General features: G+C 41.8%; 1 protein-coding gene across 1 annotated transcript; it reads left to right on the plus strand.

Annotated features, from left to right (window-relative positions):
- Nucleotides 1-4,986: 4,986 nt before the first annotated feature.
- On the plus strand, nt 4,987-19,275 carry ammecr1 (AMMECR nuclear protein 1). The gene is made up of 6 exons (XM_070843366.1): nt 4,987-6,026; nt 11,670-11,780; nt 12,752-12,866; nt 13,022-13,112; nt 13,222-13,318; nt 14,078-19,275. The coding sequence occupies exons 1-6, from the start codon at nt 5,542-5,544 to the stop codon at nt 14,190-14,192; spliced, it is 1,014 nt and encodes a 337-aa protein (XP_070699467.1). The 5' UTR covers nt 4,987-5,541; the 3' UTR covers nt 14,193-19,275.
- Nucleotides 19,276-21,527: the final 2,252 nt, after the last annotated feature.

Genomic DNA, 21,527 nt, shown 5'->3' on the forward strand with positions numbered 1-21,527 from the left:
AAAAAAATACTAACATATACTTGGGCAGGAGTGAGCAGTAAAATTCATCAAAAACTGAAAGGGGTTCTGTTAATCTTGAATGTCAAAACAAATCATCCATCCATCATTGTCCCAATGAGCTGAGCACATAATGTAGCCTGTTGATGCTTCTTTCATGAAATGAATAGCAATACTTTGTATGGCTGTGAGAGTGATAAAATCTCAGTGTATATTGTGGTGTTGTGTTGTATGTCGTATGGTGTTTCCGTTTGCACAAGACCCAAACTTGCAGGGTTAAACTCTCTCACTAAATTCTCCATGCTGACTTGACAGCTGAATTCACCTACTTATCAAATATTGCCACAATTTTAGGCCACAGTGAAAGCAGGAGGTGAATCACTCTTGTTATCTGACCCATTACTGACAATGGAGGTAATTAGAACACACGCCACAAGAGCAATATTAGAAAATAACCATAATGAGGGTGTGAGGCAGACTGTGAGTGTGCAACTTCATGCTGCCCAGGCAACAGCATGTGACTCAATAATTGTGCAAAATAACCATGCCAAGTTAAGAAACAAAAAGGGAGAGACTTCTTTTTCACTTCAAGATAAGTGTGAATAGAGGAGGAAGATTCGGCAGAAGGGAGGCTGAGTGGGTGACATGACATCCCTCTTGATGAGATGACTTTTCAGCCCAGCTACAATGGAAAATGGGGAGTGACTCTTCTGTTCTGGCTGGAAGAGAAAGGTCATTACACTGGGAGCCAGAGGGAAAAACAGCTGAGTCCAGATAAAGTGATGACAAGGTTTCTGCAGGGAAGAGAGAGCTTCCGGGCAGCGGGCAATACAGCGCCAGCAGTCAGAGCATGGGCTCGTGCTGCATTTGAGTGTTTCTGATAAGCTGCATTAATAATTCCACAAATTCCTCCAAAAGATGATTTTCACGATGCTGTGCAACAAATGGTGTCACCAAAATAGTTCTGCTATATTCAAATTTTGTCCTACAAACACATTTGGAGGCTTTACTAAATGTGCCAGAGCACTCACAGCACTGCTTTTGTAATTGGGCCCTAAGAAATCCATGACCTTTATCAACCTTGTGACCACTGGGAGCTGCAGCAACACTGATAGAGTTTATCCTCCCCAACACAGATGTCTGGCTCTGCCTCCACCCTGCCTGTGACACATGCTGTTGACCCTGCATACAAACAATGAAGTCACATGGTCACAGTATGGATGAGCTAGCTTTGTGAGGTATTTAATGGACATGCCCTACATCATACTGCGAAATGGTGATAAAAATGCCTTTTGAAGCTGATTGCTGGCTTGTATAACTATTGTATTGGTTATTTATCATCTATTACTGGCCAGTTGAAACCAGAGAGGAAACAATTCACGGGGCGGGGGGGATTCAGAGAGCTTTGAAACTCCAGGGTGGAGAGATTTTGTGCCAAAACATGAGATTGCCCAACAGTAAGTAATTGTTTTGATACCCAGAAATCTCAGCAGGAGACTGAAGAAATAATCATCTAGGTCACGGATATTGATCAAACCCCTGCTGGTTTACTGTAGCCATTAAACGCCACTGGGAAGTAAAAACATCAGTTATATTCCCATCAGTCCAATTCAGTTACATTTCTGTTCAACTGGGGGTGTAGTGCACACGATATTATCTTGTTATGGTGCACCTGTGAAGTATTACTGAGCCTTCTGTTTGTTTGAATCATCATTAGTGTGGTTCACTCTCTGTCTTCAGTCAGCTTCTGGACACGTAGTCTCGGGGGTGAGTGAGTCCTGCCGCAGCGGGAAATTCCACCACCAGGCCTAATAACAACACGCCAGACTGTCTCTGCTCCCAAGAATAGAACAGACTGCAAATGAATGGAACAAACCCGCCTATTATTTCCATATAAATTCACAAAATGATGATTGTGCGTGTGAGAATATTTCTTAAATGGGAGGATTACAATTCCACCAATAATGCTCTCAGCTCTGCCTGTTGGGCTGATTACTTAAAGCCACGCTGACCTTGAACAGCAGTGGCCACTCGTATACTGTAGCTGGAATGAGAGGAAATTCAGGCTGCTTCCCCCTTTCCTGTTGTAGTTTCAAAAGATAATGTGCATGGGGTGGATTGCATTGCAATGACATCACCTATGCTGAAAATCCAATGGTTGCATGAATGGGGTTTTGAAGAGGATACACTCTGCTCAGCTGCACTAAGCCACGTGTACATACCAGCTTCGTGCTCTACTAAACTTACCCTTCTATGATGGGGTTTCACTTTAACAGTGAAAAGTTTAATGTATGATCAAAAGAACTGCAATCTAAGTGAAGTAGCTGAAATTAGCATCAGCTAATTAGAGTGAATCTGAATATTTTGTTGAAGAACTTTATCTCTGAGTTAATAAAGATCAAATCACCCATTGCTTAAACTCCATCAGAGCTAATTAATCTTCAGACTTCATCACTTTACAGTGTTGAGTGTGACAATAAAGCTATCATATCACATCACATCATATCACACTACCACGACTGAGGACATTTTCCACATTATTCTCTTGACTTTTGTTCTAACTTTCAATAAAAATGCATGCCTGGCAGTTTCTGTTATCATAAAGTGAATAAATGGGGATTTTTCCAGTCACTTTGCAGTAAAACAACATCCTTTTATTTTTTTTTTCCAGTTTGAATAATTTCAAAACAACCTTCACAGATAAGGAAAGTCATATGAGTGCTGATCCCAGAGTAACAGCGTTTGCATAACTATTACTGAAAAATGGGAAAGACGATTTTCAAGCTCTTTGCTGTCATTTGTGTAGAAATGTTATGATGAGCACTTGCCTCATTTCCACAACAAATTTAATGAGAACTGAAATTAGCCTAAAAGAAAGCAGGAAACGCAATAACCACATGAGCTTCTGTAAAGTCTGCATACTTTCTAGACTCATTTGTCAAGAAAATTAAACAGAAAATATGGTAGAGGGATGATATTTACGAAGAATAATGATGGTTACACTCACTCCCTTGCTTAAACTAAGGTTATTTAGCTTAAAATGAACTTCAGTCTGCCCAGGGAGGCCTGTTACCAGGCAAATGTGAGGTCTATATCCACAAGAGCCAACAATAATCAGCTGTACGTTTTAAAACAGGCTTGCAGCCTTATGCTGAGTCAGTCATGAGGCACTTTAAGGGAGGAGTGTCTGTGGATTACTGCTCGCTGCACTGATGATAAACACACGTGTCTGGACTTGACAGCAAATGAGTGTAAAGACAAAGCAAATGGACACTGAATGCACATCAATCTTATGACAAGTTTGATATCAGCACGAGCACTTTCTTAATGCTGCAATATTGCGGATGTTTACGTCAGTTTCATTGGCACTGATCCTGTTATGAGAATCAACACCACACATAAAGAAAACAGCATGGAGGATATTACGAGCTACTCTAAACTTCCTCTCAGATGATTCACTCTCAGAGGTTAGAGATCTGATGATTGTTTGAACCCTATGAACTCGGCCTAATCATTTTTTCCCCCAAAGTATGCAGCTTTGCCTACATTTCCACATCTACTCTGGGCCAACAACCTTGAAAAAAGATGACGCAGAATCAAACATATCTCTCCTGACAAATTTCCCATTAATTCAACTGAAACGCAAGTCTGGAAAAACGGCTGTCAAAGTCATTTATTTCCAGACTGACCTCAGTAGTAGCAGCTGTACACATATTTCTTCAAATGTAGTGAAACCCAAGTGTGCGAAGTCAAGTCACCTGAATGTGTGAGAGGAAAACACACCCTCAAATGATGTTTTATTTAGCACTCACAGATCAAGAACCCGTAGCTCCATGACACCCACCCTAAAGATATTTCACTCTGTCAGGCGTACAGTGTTTTTCATTTGTCAGTCCAGCTTCATGAGTCAGGGCATGGTCACCATCAGCTGAATCTACCATGTGTTGTAATCACTGACATTTAGACAATGACCAAGGCTCTCTTCACTCACACATGTATTTCTGACTATATAGGTGGGGGTTCAGAACTGGACAGGACACATTTATGACAGGACAGGCCAACAGTGTTAATACCTATTTAGAATTACTAACAGCGGACCAGAACACAGACATGTGATACCTACAAGATTTCCACTCAGAATACAACCAAAATGACAAATTATAGGAACTATTTAGTGCCTGGGTAACCTTTATGTTAAACCAAGAGAGCTTCAGGAACTAATCACCAGAGGTGCTGCGAATCAATTCCCTTTGCAGCTTTCATACTTGAGTGGAAAATCAACAGAATAAGCCCAGAGAAGGAGGACCCCCCACCCCTCCCCTCCGTGGCTCTACGCCTTTTACAGTTTAGGGTTACTTTTTCATGCACGCACGCAGACACGCTTACGGACGTCGTGAGCGCGCATGCTTGCACAGCACCGCACATTTTTCTTGTGAATTGCAAATTTGATAGCCCAAAAAGCTACGCATAATGTGTAGCAACCGGGCGCAACACATTTTCTGAATCCGCTTCCGGAGTGCCGACGACGCCGATGTCCACAGACCGATCACAGGGCTTTTTACCCGAGCAGCACTGAATGGTAGCGGCTGAGGGACGGGTGCGGAGCGAGGGTTGCCAAACCCGGAGGATTTCTCACGGCTCACGGACTAGAATGATCTTCTATATGTATCCCCATAAACGGATGACAACCTCCAAACAAACCTATACTGAAAACTTTCAGCTCTACATTTGACGCGGAGGTGTTATTGAGATTTTTTTCCTTCTCCTAAACCCGGTCCAAGAGCAGACATCATGCAGGTGCAAACTGTGGGCTAACGTTACTGAGATGACTTGCTGGGCGCTGACGCGTTTCATTGTGCCATGCCAACCCCGCATTGTCAGATGCCATTTTACTCTGCGTTATCCCAGCGTCTGGAAGTCCAACATACTGGGCCTGTTGTGTAATTAGAAGTTCGTGAGGCAGTGGCAAACAAGCTGGTGCAATGAGAGGCTACGCTGCTGCCCACGACATTGTGCGCAATTTGTGCTGAAGCTTATGGGTCCTGCGTACTCAAGCTCCCGGCTTCCACTTGGAGAGGTGTGCTGCGGGGCTACGGCGCACTGGCTGTCGGCTTCACATCTGGACCGCCTGGCTACTGTCATCTGCGGCCTGCTCGGACCGTGCACTCCCTGAACTTGTATGTTTACGGGGAACCGACCGGGGTCGCCTCGGGTGGTGTCGTGTTAGGGAGAGGGGGGTGAATATTTGTCCGGGACTTGACGTTATCGGTGATCCACCGTGGAACACCGTGCTCCAGAGCTGGACTGGCTGACTACTCATGGAAAAAACGCTCATCCAGCTATGGATTTTGCGTAGCGAAGTCACGCATTTTTAAAGGCAACGCTAGGGTGACATTGCAGTCTTCTCGCCACATCGGTTATTTCGTCGTCCGACAAAAAAAAAACAAAAGAGTGAAAGTGGAGTATTGTCCGTCGTACGTATCAACGCAGTGGGATTTCTACGTCTGGTCGGCGTTCCCCCCCACCCTTCCCGCGGTGACGGTTATGGGTCGGAAGCGGTGTGTCGGTGCAGATTGTTCCAAGATGGCGGCCGGGTGCTGCGGGGTGAAGAAGCAGAAACTGTCGGGATCGCCCGGGTCGGGGGGTCCCGGCGGGGTGGGGGCGGGAAGCGGGGTGGCAGGAACCGGACATTGTGGCTCGGAGTTGGGGATTGGCTCCTCCGCGACCGTTGCAGCAGCGGCGAATGTGAGCAGAGCCAACGGCCTGGGGGGACCCGGGGGTAACGTTAGCGGCGGCAGCAGTAGTAGTGGTGGTGGCGGTAGCAGCGGCACAAACGCTCTGTCCCCAGCCCCGGCCGGTTACACCTCAGCCGGCCTCTCCCCGAATCTCAGCTCGGGACCTGGTTCGGGAAGTGGAGGCAGAAAAATGGTCGTCTCAGCGGAGATGTGCTGCTTCTGTTTCGACGTGCTTTATTGCCATCTGTACGGATACCAACCTCCGAGAACACCCAGGTTTACAAATGATCCCTAGTGAGTATTTTTGTCTTTTGTTGTACTGCTGCATGTCAAAGCTCATTGGTGTTTTCTCTCAGCAAATGTCTTTCAGCGGCACTCTTGGCGGGTTTGCCTCTGGATAGTGCCTCAGTGTTAAAGGCACAAACTGTCACATCGAAGCAACATTTTACTTATAAGGAATTTAACGTGAAAAGCTTGTCACCACAGCTTAATTTGGCCAAGTTGGAATTTGGGCCTTGTCGAACAAGAGTGTCTGCATTGGCCTGTAGCTGCACTAACCAAACATTAACGTTACAATGAATGATTTCATATGTTACCAAGCCATGGACCTTGTCACTGATCACCGTACTCTTTCGGTTTTAGATTTCACGTCTCCACTCCACCAAAAGTCATTTTTCGGTACTGTTTATCCAACTCAAATAACACTGGCTAATGCTAGCTAAGCTAGTTTGCTACTCGCTAACTGTAGCTAGCCACTAACACTTAAGCGCAAAGAAAGAGGGTGGAACGAGTAAGATAACATCGCTTATTTTTCAGTTAAACCGCAACACTTTTGTCAGTAAACACAGGCCATCTAGACTGCTACAATACACAACATCAAAAGTTAACATTAGTATTCTTAATCTTTTAAGTTGCTCTCAATGAACTCCGGATTGCCACATACTGGGGCTTAGCTTTGTTAGCTATTAGCTACATTAGCTTAGCAACGAGGCACTAATGAGCTTGTAGTAAAATCAATTTAATGGTAAACGTGCTTAAAAGTCTCCGTGCCACCACAGTCTGGTTATTAGTCGCATGTTTTACAGCGTGTTTAGTTTGGTAAGGTGCTGTCGAAATAAAAGAAACTAACGTTAACAACCGATTTAGCATCAACCAACAAAGAAAATGTGGCTCTTGCTAAGTACTGAGCAGCCCTAACCAGCCTTAATGGCCAAATTCAACAGAAAAACATAATTTGGAGGGTTGAAAAACTATAATTGACACCGTGTTTAAACATTTGAAGCGTTTACTGAACATGACATTTTGACGTTATGACCAAATTAACCATAAGATTATTAAATGTATATTTTCTATATGTTTTCTGCCCGTAGGCTCACATCTCCGCCCTTCGCTGAAATATGTTAACCCCACCTTACACAAGCGCTGAAATGTGATAACATGTGACTTTGTGGTTGTTTTACTCACATTTTGAGCCTCTGAGGGGACTGTTTACAAAGGCAACCATAGCTGACATTCCAGTGTATTGACCTGTACTGTGTGTAGAAACCCATTGTGTGACTCATTGACTAGAATCACTTTAAATCTATGAAAATAGTCGAAGGAAACACAACATTGTGTTTTTAAGTGTGCCTCTCTACTGTGAAAGGCAGTTTCACTCTTGAACATGCAGAAACTAAAGTACAATGTTGCATGCATTTCAAATACTGGGTTGTTCCCAGTGTGTTTTTATGTAAACAGCTCCACAACACACAATGCATACATCCTCTCTCTCTTCTTAGTCTGTTATTCACACCAAAAAGCCTTTGTACACACACTGTTGAAATGCTGCTGTTTGGCATTTTGACCTTTTTTGAAAGCAAATCTAAAATTCTGGCCCCTATAATTATATTAAGTGTATCCTCAGAATCTGTCACATTAAGAACTCCATGTAGAGTCTGTCTCACTCATGCAAACTCCAGGTAAAACACTTCTCTCATTCAAATATGACAACCAGTCAAAGCTCACAGTGGTGTAGTGAACACGGAACAATGAACAGACATGCCCCAGACATGGAGTGGATACAGCTCACTGTACCGTGCCATTGGTGTTAGCTAGACTAACCAAATACAATAAATGCAGATCCAACACTTTTTTGTGAATTCACTTCAGATGTTCCTGATTCACACATGCTTATCTCTACACATTTATGCACAATTCTGCCATTTGAAGTGCCACCACAGCATGTTTTCTCAGTCCTTCTGAGAGTTTTCTCCCGCACACACAAAAAAAGAAAAATCATCAGGTGTCTGGTGTTAGTATTTTGATTTAACAATCCCCTCTGAAACCCTTACTCCAAGGCCCAGTCCTAATGTCCGCGCTGAGCATTCAACCTTCATAAATATAAACTGACGTCACCTGTGCTATCAGGATAAGTGCCTCATTGCGTGATGGTGTGAGGACTTTAAATGCCTAATCATGAATCAAAAAGGTTTTTTTTTTTCCCCTTGAAATCCCGTGTAACCTGCACAGGAGCATTTTGATCACCAATAAAGTGTGAGGCTCGTATACAATATCAGCTTTAATATTATTTATAATGTTTGATCAAATAGAGGAAAACAATTTAACCTTGCCATTGAAGAACTAGACGGTACATGTTACGTTTTTCCACTGGTACATTTTCATTTGTATTTTCCCCGTCATTCCCATTTTTACACAACCTCCCTTAGAGAAATAAACCTCAGTCTGCCTGTCTTAAAGCGTGAACACTGGGGTCGCGCCTAACCATCTCCACGTGAAACCAAGGTTTACACCCATCCAGCCAAATATGACCAGGAATGTAGTAGACTTATACCCACCAATGTGAAAACTCCCACAGGTCTGAGAAACTCGTACTTGTGGTCTGTGGTGACCTCGACATGTCCTTCACTTGGGGGCATTGTCAGATTGAATTATTGAAACACTACACAACAGCTACAACATTTGACACAGACACAGCGCTCTGCTTAGCCAGTAAAGTTCATACAGTGCAGGGCCTCAGATCGTGGACATTTTGTCACGTTCCATGATCTTTTTTTTTTTTGGACTAAAATTGAGAATTGGCTACCCATGCTTCTTGCAAATGTGCCCTTTATTTTTATAGTAGTGTACCCATCGCAATCACAAATCCTCTTGAGACGGTGTGTTTTTGCTGCCTGGACTGGTGACGGACTGTCTGGCTTACATGTTTAGGAAAAAAAGGCAATCCCTTTCCTCCAAATGGAGGGTCACATGCTGAGAGCTGTGGCTCAATATGTGCACAAAGGTAGCTGCGTCAAGGACTGCTAGCACAGCATACATTTAGAATAAAATCTTCATTTTGACTGCAAGAAGACCAAGGGATCACACCAGCTAGTGAGTTCTGCTGCAGGTACGTTAACATAACTAGTCCTCTAATTTAGCTAGCTAACTTCAGTCGACTTGACTGGTTGTATAGCTTGATGAGGCCACTTTGGTGGGCTATTATTAACTGTATAATGTGTAATGTTAGCCAACATAGACGTTTGTATTGTAAGCAACTTTAATTTTGCAGCTACAGTAAGCTAACGCAACAGCTGCAATATAAAATTACAATTTAAAACTAAGAAATGGCACAATAACGCATTAACTTGTTAATGCATGTATGTTATCCATTGTGCTACCAAATGGTCAACACTAGCAATCTTTTCTCCTCTTAACCCACATTTGAGGACAATGGCAGTAGACACCAGCCTTTCCTGTCTGCCAGAGAAAGGGGGGGGAGGATCCAGGAAAGGTAAAGTGAAGCCACAGTTACCGTGCAAAGGTTTTCTGAGGAACTGCTGGGGAAACGTCTGTAAAGACATCAAAATCTACAGCAGTGACCATTAAACACTACTCTGTTTTTCAGTAGACTGTAGGCACCTATGTGACGCAGCTGTTAATGTTTTGTTCCTTGTGTAATTCATGTCTCTTGTAATTACTGGCACTTCATTGAATCAGAATTTGAAAGTTTGGTTTTGACTTTGTAAAACAGTTGTTTAAGATGTGAATAAGCTAAAAATAAAATTTAAGATTTGTTGAAAAAGCAATGCCTCATGTATGTCTCTTTTTGTAAAATTTGGACTTTTTATGTTCAAAGAGTAAAGGGCTTCTGGCTCAAGACTTTATGCTTTGAACAAAAAAACTTTCTGTAAAAAAACAGAAACATGTTGGTTTGTTGCTAAAGAATGAATCAGTCAGAAAAGTAATGCAGCCAAAGTATGAAAGTGTCCTGCTGAATTTGTATCTAATAGGTGTTATACAGACACATAAAGACACATGCACAAGCAGTTGTGAGGCCAGAGTAGATCACCATATTGATATGTAGTAATATTAAAGTGTAATTGTTCCATCAGGAATGCATTGGACAGATGACTGAAAAACACAACCAAAAGGTGTTGGTCCACCTGTGTATAATACTGCAAGGTATCCACATGCTTTGTTTTGCACAATTTTTGCTGTGATCCACTGTGATTCCTCCCAACAATGTCACAACATTGAGTGTTGTTCTCTGAACTTATTAATTCAATTAACATTACATCTCAAATGACATACCATAAATTGTTATGATTATCTACTGTGCTGATGCACTTTTGGATTATTCATTTTCATTAATACAGTTTGAAAATCACAAAAAGTGATAGATTTTTTAAAAACCCAATCATGTAAGAAATGTTCTTCTTTGTCTTTCTCATGGCTAATTTCAGTGCCCTTTTTTTTTTTTTTTTTACCAGAAGCAATTTCACCTTGAAAAAGTCTCCGCAAAAAATAAATCAAACAAAATTTCCATAAATTCACAAAGGGTAAAAAGTCACAATTTCCCCAAAATAACATTTTGTCCAGTCGTGGACAGATGGCCTAGTGCTGTGAACAAAAGCCTGCCTGCAGTCTTGGATGAAAAAACAACTGATCCATTGCTGTAAATAGTGCATTTGTGTCAAATTTACCTAATGTGAGTAATTATGGCAAAAGCTGACTCAACTGGTGATGTGCATTGTTAAAGGATATTTTTAAACCCGGACCGCTTTTATAACATATTTTGGGTCCGAAATGACTGGTACGGTAGCTCGTCTCCACCAGCAGCCGTAATCTGGTGGCAAACAAGCTACAATGGCTGTAAGCTAATTCTTTGGGGCAATTGCACTGGAACTTCATACTTCCAGAAAAGGCTCAGGTAGTTATTCAAAGTGTCTGACCACATTACGGAGGGGATCCCTACACAAACAGATCTGCAAGGACTTTGTTGTTTAACCAAAAACTGCTGTTACATCGATTGGTTCAAAGGCACCAGACTCCACCATTGACAAAAACAGTATTTTTTTTACATGGGAGGTGTCGGGCTGCTGCTGTCTCCATCACTTAGTTTGTTTGTGTTATTGTGTGACTTTGATGTTTAAAGAGTTACTTCAGATCCAAGACAATATTTGTGTATCGCACAATAGCACAAGCAGACTATGATCACGGCAGCAGTAGACCAGAAATTCCCGTGTACTGTGAGGTAAAATTACTGTTTTTGTCAATGGAGGCTGGTGTGTTTGAATAAAGTGTGATACAGTGGCTGTTTCTGGATCAAAGGATCTTGGAGGTTTATCTGTGTAATGCTGTCTGTCAGACACATTGAAGTATTTGTTTTTGCCACTGACAGTGTTATTCAGTGTTCGTTCTTTAATTAGGCATAATTTCTCGGCTTGTTCGCAGCCCATTCTCAGCTGCTGGCTGAGGCCATCTACTGGACCAATCAAAATGTTTTTGTAGCTACCAATCATTTCAAACCCAAAATATATAAATATAGGGCCCAGGTATATAAATACTGGGGAAATCTTATGAACAAGCTTTTATACACTAAAGAAATATACATCTGGTATGCACGCTGTTAAAGTTTAACTACTATTACTACTAACATGGTTTCTTCTTGTTTTTCAGCCCGCTGTTTGTCACATGGAAAATAGGCAGAGACAAGCGGTTGAGGGGTTGTATAGGTACATTTTCTGCCATGAATCTGCACTCAGGACTCAGGGAGTACACCCTTACTAGGTAAGCAACAATACAAAGTTTTTTTTTAAATTTTTTAATTGTAGACCAAATGCTGTGACAGAGCATGATTGTGTAGTAATGGAGTGACACTTCAGTCAGCTAAAGTGAACAACAAACACTGACATGGGCAACTTAGTGCTTAGAGAGGTAGTAAATCACCCCCAGAACTGATAGTTGGCCTGTGCATGACTGCAAAAAACATAATTTCTGCTGCTCTATAGTATTTGCTTTTGTTCTGTTTCATTTATGTAGCTGTAATGCTGTGTGGAGCATGTTCAAAAAAGGGTTCTAAATGTCCTTAAGTAGGTTTCTCCATTAAGGATTTTCATTTGAGCTTATTATAAAAAATGAATTGAAAAGAACAGTTTTTTACACACTTAGTTTTCTTTAACACTCAGAGTTATTTGTTAGTGTTGATGGCCTGGTACCGACATTAAGAGGATAGGTAGTGACTTTATTATAACTGTTATGTATGGGCTGTCTAAAGATGATTTAATTCAAAACTGTAAAGCTGTGATTATAGAGTCCCTGTGTAGTTGCATTGGCCAGTCTTATATAAATGTATGAGAGGGAGTGCAAGGGCAAGTGTGTGTCCCCTCTGTAAATGCCTTCTGTAGCATTTCTTGACCTGAAGGCAGACACAGCTGACCTGCCAAATACATGTAAATACACAACACACACATCACAAGCAGCACTGAGCTGCTGTGAGCAGCCTCGGTCAGAGTCCATGCTGCGACCACGCTGGCCTCTGCATGTTCATAGGTCGTCTACGTTAGAGAGGAGGCTGTTGGAAGTTTGAGTGGAAATTTGCCCTCACTTAAAAAAAAGGACAGAAGACATTTGGAGTGCATCATATTTCCAAACCGTACACATAGTAATCAAACTGCTGGCCCTCTTGACACTTGACTGTGATCGCTCATTTCAGAATCAGCTCCTGTAAAGCTATTGTGTTTGTGCTCTTCTGCCTGCAGTGCCCTTAAAGACAGCCGCTTCCCCCCTATGACAAGGGATGAGCTGCCTCGCCTCTTCTGCTCAGTGTCTCTTCTCACCAACTTTGAAGACGTAGGTGATTACCTTGACTGGGAGGTAAGTTAGAGACACGGCTTGTATTGAGAATTATCCTCCATATTGGCTCTCACAACAGAAAAGCCTGTTATTTTTACAACTTTGACTCTGTCGGATGAAGCAATTTATGGGGTTCAATCACATCGTCTCTTTGTCACGCCTGTCTTACATTCTAGGTGGGTGTTCACGGTATTAGGATAGAGTTTTTCAATGAAAAAGGATCAAAGCGCACCGCCACCTACCTACCAGAGGTTGCAAAGGAGCAAGGTGAGATCCATTTGAGGCAGCCTCGTGCTCTTTATAAAGACAATGTAATATTGTGCTAGATGTGGAATATCTGGAATGTGTAAAGAGACTGAATTGTTGTTCTATTAAGGTTGGGACCATATTCAGACCATTGATTCCTTATTGCGTAAGGGAGGTTACAAAGCTCCCATCACAAACGACTTCAGGAAGACCATTAAGTTAACCAGGTAAGATTACACCCACACATTGTATTAAATTACCCGCAGACATGCTGATATATTAATGTCACTGATGTACTCTTTGTTTACCACATACTGTCATTTAGATCAATGTCCCCAAACATAAGACGAAATACTACAATTTTACCTGAAGGGACCTAAGTCACTGATTTGATAAACAGTTTTGTGTCTTGTATGTAGAACTGTAAAAATACCATGAATTTTAAAGGGCCAAATGTATGATCAGGTACTGGATTCAAGTCAGAGTCATCCTGTTTAGATGCAGTATATCCTCTGTCACTCAAAATGTTTAAAGGGAAGTCCACTGATTTCACAGATTGAAGTCTGCTCTCAGGTCTTGAGCATAAAAAGTGAAAAACGTTGTATAAAGCCTTGTGTGGCTCCAGATGGAGCAGCGTCAAGTCTGACACTTCTCCTCAAGTGATGTTTCAAGGCCACATTAGCTGTTTATCATATCTCACCCAGATCTCCAAATGAAGTATTGATGGTCGAGTTGCTTTGTGGGTAATGTAGGCAGCAGGCTTTGACTAGAATAAGAATGGGTGGAATAAAAAAAGACGACGTCTCTGGCGTCGATTTTGATCAAAATTGCGAGTGTGACAATGTTGAATTCTTAAAATGAAGTCTTGGCTGACAGAGACGTCCTGAGCCTTGCATTGACTCACACATGTTAGATTTTACTGGGTCACAGTGGGTGCAGCTCTGAGATCATAGCCAGCCTTCACCGACATCTTTTCTCCTTCCTAGGTACCGTAGCGAGAAGATGACAATGGGTTATGCAGAGTACATCGCCCACCGCCAGCACCATCACTACCAGAATGGCATTGGGCACCCTCTACCACCCTACAACCATTATTCCTGACAGCGAGCCGCATGACCAATCATTGGACCTCTCCGCGGACCTTTTCCCAGGAGAGCCTGCCCCCTCCTGGTCTAGCTATTTCTACTACTGTACCATTTTATGATGATAGTTTCCGTTGCCATGCTGGCCGTCTCCCAGACGTTGACATGGCAACGGGTGGCAACGAAGCATCATTTGATTATGGAAAGAAATCCACGTTTCTCTTTCTTTGCCTGTGGTTAAGTTTTTGCAGCATATGTATACGTATATCTATAACCCCCTTCATTCATATTTTTGAAAATTAAACAAATACTAGATTTTATTAATCTTGCGTATTTTCAGCAAACCTAATCAGGTGTTTGATTCTGTGGATGGAAGGAAGTCTCTTACGGTGGATTAGTCTCGCTCTTATATTGTTTAGGCTTTGCTACAATTTTACATTTACTAAGAAAATCTTTATTTCCTTCTTTTCTTTATCTTACTATCCAGACATGTATACCATGTAGCAAGGCAACTGCAGTTCTCAAAGGCTGTGTCGTTTCTATTCTGACTCCTCTCAAAAAGAAGAAAAAAAACCGATTTGACTGTTGAGGTCGCTTTTAGCCTTGTAAACTCTTGTAGTGTTGTAGTTGGAATTGTATATTGGGATCTGTATACTCCAAAGCATAGATAGTAGGATTGTGATGCCCTATGACCGGCCTTTGCTGGTAGTGTTTATTGTTTGAGCTCACGATCACGTGTGTATTTCTGTGTGTGGATATAGATATTGGTCTGCCACAAGATTTAAAAAAAAAAAACACAGTAGAGTAAATTAGAAATTGGACTTTACCTAAAGATTCCCTACAGAGATTTTTTGGAAACCTCCTCCTGGATATTTGTTGTTTCGTGGTGGAACCTGTTAACCTTGAACTGCGTTTGTGTGGGTAGAGCTTACAGCTATGTTCCCTCTTTTTTTCGTTACATTTTTTAGTTTCAATTTAAGGTAATTGTGGAGGAAGCCATTTTGTCTGAGGATAATCGTGTCCGCACAGGTGATTTGTTAATTATCTATGTAAAATGGGCCGCAAGTGGGTCTGATTTCCCCACATTAGAGAGAAGGGGAGCAGGCGTAACCACAGGTCCCTAGATGGAAAAAAGAAAAAAAAAGTGTGTGCATGAACAATGGTGTCATTTAAATTTACTGTGTCCGTTGGATTCTGAGTTTACTGGCAGGGAGTCACTCGACAGGGACATGCTATAACTACTTAAAGCCATATTCTCTTTTTATTCCACACTTTGTAAGAGCCGTCTGTTGTTTGGCTTGAAGTGTTTGCTTCAGAGGAGCCACTTGACCGGTCACCTCGATTATATTGGGTCTCCAGCCTATGAATGCAAACTTTACACCAGCCAGCCTCAGGCACGGCTGCATCACTGAATAGTAGTCAAACCCGACTATTTCAGCCATTTGTCCGATGTCTTGTACATTGCCCTTGTCGTCGTGGAAACATTGTCTTGACTTTTCAGATTATAGCTAACCATTGTCACTCGTCCACATAGTATGATGTATTGAAATTGTCATTTTGAATGAAGACACACCACTTGACGCACAAAGGAAGTGATCTAATTAACATGTTTGTGTCATTTAGAAGTGCATGTCATTGTGCTCTGTAGATTGTCAAGCAGTTGCAGTGATGCTGCTAGTTGATTTAGTTGTTGAAACCACACTAGCGCCGTTCTCCTCTAATAACCCTGATGGTCTGTGTGTCCACAGCACAGGAAATGTTGCGATTGGTGGGTCTGTTTTGTCAGCTGTTTGGCAGTAGGTTAGAGCAAACAGTCGAATCAGTCAGAGCAGAATCTCTGCATGGGGCCAAGCGGCTTGCAGTTAAGGTCTACAAATAAAAAGCCAGGGCTTTGTAAGGACTTAAGAAGCCATTTCCCATCCAAATATTACTTGTTGTGAGTCGCATCCACACACACTAGGCTAGTTGGATTTACTCTCCAGAATGTTTGAACCGACGAGGATCATCATGTGATCCGCTTGCTTTGGGTTCGGCTTTAGTTCGGCGAACTGGAATTTTTGAGAGGTTCTTGTTACTTGACCATCTTTCTTCGTAACAGCCTTTACTAACTGACAGGTTATTTTTCTTTATGCAAAATGTCAAGGGCTTTTGGCACTCCATCCACAGTAACCCGAAATGACCCAGATTTAAGTTGTGTTGCCTTAAATGAATGATTTAATAAATGATGGACCAGTAGACGATGCTCTGAGTGTCCCTCTTGTCCCATGGTTTGCTCTTTCCCAGCTCCATCTTCACACCACAGTGTAGGAAAAGGGCCTCAGATGATGTTTTCCTCACTTTCTTAGACATGTGAGGGCTCCTGTGTGCCTGCAGTCTCCTGTTTGCTCACATCTTACCCAGCTGCTGGTCCTCCATCCTTTCATTTTTGAAAGCCCCTCTCACACACACACACACACACACACACACACGTTCTCCTCAAACAATGCTGTGCACTGTGGTGTTGCTACCCTAAATGTTAAAACCATGGGAGGACACTTTCATGCCTCAAGTGAAATGTATGCTTTTATGATAAACGCACTACATCAAAGGTTTGAGAGAGGGACAGTCAGGCATTCATTTCCTGGTCCATTTAATACAGCACAACCTGAATTTTTCTGCTGCAAAACCAAATTGACCATGCTCTTTTACATATATGTCTTTGTATACACATGCAATGTATTTGTTGCATGTATGTATGAGTATGAGACCTATGGTTTTATCCATGATATGCTTGATCTATGGCTTAGACACTCTTATTAACCATTAAGAGATTTAAAAGACAAATATGGTGCTATCGGACCTCATATTGGGGTGGTCACTGCTCGTGACTGGTCATGCGGACTCATTGATCATATCATACTTAAAGATGCTGCATGTAAGATTTTCTCTCGAGTATTGCTGTGGAATGAGTCATGGCGGCACATTTTTAATGCTGAAGGACGTGACTGTCACCGATACTAACAGTAGCCCCATGAACCTGTGCTTTCAGTTGAGTCCAATGCGGGTGGTTTTGGGATCAGTTCCCTATGGGAAAAACGGAGCGCTATTCTTACACACATAATGAAGGAGGAAAAGTCCCTGCAGCAAACCCGTCATAGGGGCTATGGAATGTACTGTTAATGGTCGTTATTACAACTCAACAGTGATATATTAAGAGAAAATCCTACATGCTACCTTTTACTATCCTTGATATATGCAGATCTGTTCAACAGGTGTTTTTTTTTTCCTACCAGTGCAAGTCAACACCCCTGCAGGTTTGAAAGGACAAGAAGTCACACGTAGCCTCCTCCCCACCCCACCCCCCCCTCGATAACTCCCCCACACTGTGGCCCGACCTCATGGCCTATTTTGTCAAGGTGTGACGTGTGTTGTTCGGTAGACGGTGGCAGTAGTAGTGGTCGTTGCCTCTCCTGGAAGATCGGCAGTCGCTCTCGCAGAGCGCGTCCTCCGTTTTTCCTTTAGCTGCTCAATCGCTTGACCTCCTCTGAAAAGGCGAAGCTTGAGTTGTCGACTAGTGAAGGGTCCTGTTGCTGAGGCCTTCACGGCCTCTCAAACTATGTTGAAGGCAGGCATCTCCTGTAGTGGGACGCAGAGTTAATGTTTTACGTAGAACACGCAGAAAATAGTCCTGCTTCTGTACTGATTAACTGTTAAAAGCATTGATACCTCATGGGATAATATGGAACGACATGTGTAGTTTGTTGTAGCAGATGTGTTTTGGTTCCATACCAGGGTTAGAGTTCAGCCTCAGCATTCCTTGTGTGGTCATTCTCATATTTCGTGGAATGCTCAAGCTCATGTTACCTTCGTATGTTCGACTGAACCAAAGATGCCAGCGGCCATGCCCAAATGCTGCTCTTCAGGCCTGGCTTCCTGTCCTTCCAAAAGACACCCCTGCAATTGACAAAATGTTCTTTGTCTTTTTTTGTTTTGTTTTTGTTTTTTTTGTGCTATTTCTCAACTGTCTTGACTTATTAAGCAACCCAATTTTTCAATGAATTTTCATTGGATCTATCTCTGAAGCCGTCCATGGCATCAAGGATGGTTAAAAATGGTTGCAAATTGTTGTTACTTGTTTTGTTTATTATTATTATTATTATTATTATTAGTATTGGTATTATTAGTATTGCTATAATTTACAAAAATGAAAATCCCATGGTGTGCCTCCTAGCTTTATGGGTTTATAAATGTTTTTTTCCCTAAAGACCAGCAGTTATACTTTGTATAAAAGATGGATTTTTCCTTATTTTTTATGCCATTAAAGATGAAAAAGCCTGTTTTCTTTACTCTGGACCCAGTAGCTGCACTGGTATACAATCGCACTGATAGATAAATGAAAAAAAAAAAAAGAATAAATGAATCAATAATAATAATGATAATGACAAATGAAATAAGAACTACAATAAACTTGTGTTTGAAACTTTTATTAAAAAAAAAAAACTAAAAAAAGCAAATAAAAAAAGAAAATGACTGTTTTTGTACATCAAAATAAATTCTTTTCAAAAGAATATTTTGGATCTAGTTTCAGAATTATTTTAGTGGTTTTCTATGTTCTGAATTTTTGAGACACTGACTTGTAAGACGTGTCACTGTACAAAATGACTTTTTTCTGTTGCAGTGGCCTGATGGGCTGGGAGGGTTGCCTGGTGTAACTCCTCATACCAACTTTTATTTCTTTTCCTTTCGATTTTTGGATCTTCGTTTATTTTTTCTCTGCTTTAGTAACTTGAAAAATGTTGATGGAATAATATGAACTGGGAACTTCAAATCCATCCCCTGTAGAGCTAGACCCTTCCTCCTTTCCTATTGAATTGCTGTTAGTGTGACGCGACTTGAAATGGGCATTTATTATGATAGTATGACTTCAAAAGAAAAAAACAAGAAAAAATAAATACAAAAAAAAACAGCAAAAAAAAATTGCAAAAGAAAAGCGTGGGGAAGGTTGAAAGAATATATATAGATGGGTTATCTGAGTATGTAAGCAATGGCTGTGAAGATAATGTAGTTTTAAACATTGTTATTACCTTTTAAAATCATTTATTCAATAAAAAATACAAAATCAACTGAAACGAGAACGTGTCACTATTTTCTTTCATGTTTTAATTTGATTTTCTTTCATTACTCATGTTATCACGGTGTAGATGAATGCTGGATCGACCAGATTACAGTTGTACAATAACAGCAATGTTTGATTTTACTCCACTGGTAGAAAAGTTTGACCCCAGTTTTTTTTTTATTTTTTTTTTATTTGAATGCCAAACTTGCTGTCAACTTTTTTTCATTGGAGCTACTTTCTACCAACAAACAGGGTTCATACAAAGTCGCGAAAATTTGGAAAATGCTTGATTTGTCATGGTCATGTTTTCAAGGCTTGGAATAGGCCTGAATTTGAACGTACTCCTTGTAAAAGTGTAATCTGGTGTCTCATTTACACAGTTACTCAGGCAACCTCTAACAAGCGTTAAATGATCGTCAAGACATGCATAAGAACAGCTGGTGAAATAAACCCGGTGATAAATACACTGAGTACTGTGGATGTAAAGGAACTCTGTATTTTACAACTAACAAGTAACACGTTTTTACAAGTAACAACTTAGATGTGATGATGCACTTGGAGAATCTGGAAGTTTTTCTGTGAAGTACCTTGAAAATGCTTAAAGAGTGACTAAATTTGACCATTACATTGCTGCGTGAAAAGTGTCCCTATGAAAAGTGTCCACAGTAAGTGGTTTGTCTGGGTATACGACGTGTACACTGATCCTGGAAAGACGGAACTTTAATTTACACCTATTTGAGAACATTCGTGAACTGACCCTTGGAATTTGATGGTGTCCTGCTGGCGCGGCCTAAAAGCGAGCACTACTACGGCCATGTGAAATGACCTCAGCCGTCACACACTCAAACCATGTTTGGGCCAGCAGGGCGCCTGCTGTGGCACACGCTAAACGAGGGAGCTTTTAGTTGCTGAAAAAATAGTTCCCCATTGCTTTTGCGGGCCAACTCCATCTGTTGATGAAGATCATGTGCCATGATAGAAAGCTCTGGAGCAGCTGCTAAATGGACTTTGAGGTGAGATTGTTCAGTAAAGAATGAAAACTGTATGTTGGTCCAGAGGACGTTACCATAGCTGATTCCGGCCAGTGTGGCTCAGTGGAACCAGTGATGTCACACCGTACCACAGTGCCATGCTACATCAGCGCTGGGGTCCACAGAGACACGTGATGCTCCAAACATGGTGAGTGTGTCAGACGGCGGAAGTCATTTCATGAGACTGTAGAAAAAGCACAAAATCAGACCGGACCGGCACGACTGTAGCAACTTCCTCACGTCTAAAAGGTTTATTTGTCCAAGTCTTCAGTTATCCATCTCCAAAAATGTCTGGCACAAACTGAACAGGACAGAGAGCTCAAAATGCAGTGAGTCTCATTAGAACAGCCTTGGAACAAATGCTACATGTAGGAAGCATTTACTGGTCACATTCAGCACCGTAAAACCTCATATCTGCTCTGTTGGACTGCATTACATCATCTCACGCTGCTGTTGTTCTGTCCACTCTGTATGCTTTAGCCATGCCTGGCCGTGCTTCGGCCCGTCCGCCACTTTGGTCCAAACTGAAACATCTTGACAGCTTTTGGATGGATTGCCGTGACATTTGGAGCAGACGGCCCCTCTCAGGACATCATCATCAAGCCCATTTAAATTTGCACAAATAGCTGCCACACTGATGGCTTTCCCATCATCCTCGGCTGTACTTTGTGTTCTGCCATCTAGCCACACTGATTAGACCACTGCGGAGGTTTATTGTACCAACCACTAATGAAATGGGTACAAGCCAGTGGCTGTCATGTTGTAAAATGCACTTGGAATCTAGTCAGTTTAATTCATATCGTCATCAGTATTGATTTAACATTTTGGGATTTATTCAAACTCCATTAAAAGTTCCTGTTTTGGTAACAAACCCAGCGAATATAGACTCACTGCAATGAGGAGAGAAGGATCCGCACAAGCTTTGACCTCAGCACCGAGCCAGGAGAAGTCTGGGCAGGTGTATCTCAAAATACTTTCCTGCTTGTCACATGATATTCAGCCGAGGCGGCTGAATGGTTCAGTCTGCTGCCTGTGTGTAACCACACATGAGCCCAGCGCTGGCCAGAGATCAAATCCAACCAGCACATTTCCTTCTCCTGAGGTTGCCCCTGGGCCTCCATCTGTCTGGATAGATGATACTGAGCATGAGTAAGTGGACTCAAAACTGGAGTTGTAAAAGCAGAAACTGCATCAAACCCCTTTATTTCGATTTCCATTCAGCTAATTT

The sequence above is a fragment of the Pempheris klunzingeri genome, chromosome 14, assembly GCF_042242105.1.
Source record: "Pempheris klunzingeri isolate RE-2024b chromosome 14, fPemKlu1.hap1, whole genome shotgun sequence".
In the NCBI taxonomy this organism is placed as follows: domain Eukaryota; kingdom Metazoa; phylum Chordata; class Actinopteri; order Acropomatiformes; family Pempheridae; genus Pempheris; species Pempheris klunzingeri.

What these genes read in the sequence shown, in the direction of transcription:
- ammecr1 (XM_070843366.1), top strand. Translation starts at nt 5,542, where the DNA reads ATGGGTCGGAAGCGGTGTGTCGGTGCAGATTGTTCCAAGATGGCGGCC. An exon ending in AGGTTTACAAATGATCCCTA is followed by an intron (nt 6,027 to 11,669) that starts GTGAGTATTTTT and finishes CTTGTTTTTCAG; the next exon opens with CCCGCTGTTTGTCACATGGA. An exon ending in AGGGAGTACACCCTTACTAG is followed by an intron (nt 11,781 to 12,751) that starts GTAAGCAACAAT and finishes TTCTGCCTGCAG; the next exon opens with TGCCCTTAAAGACAGCCGCT.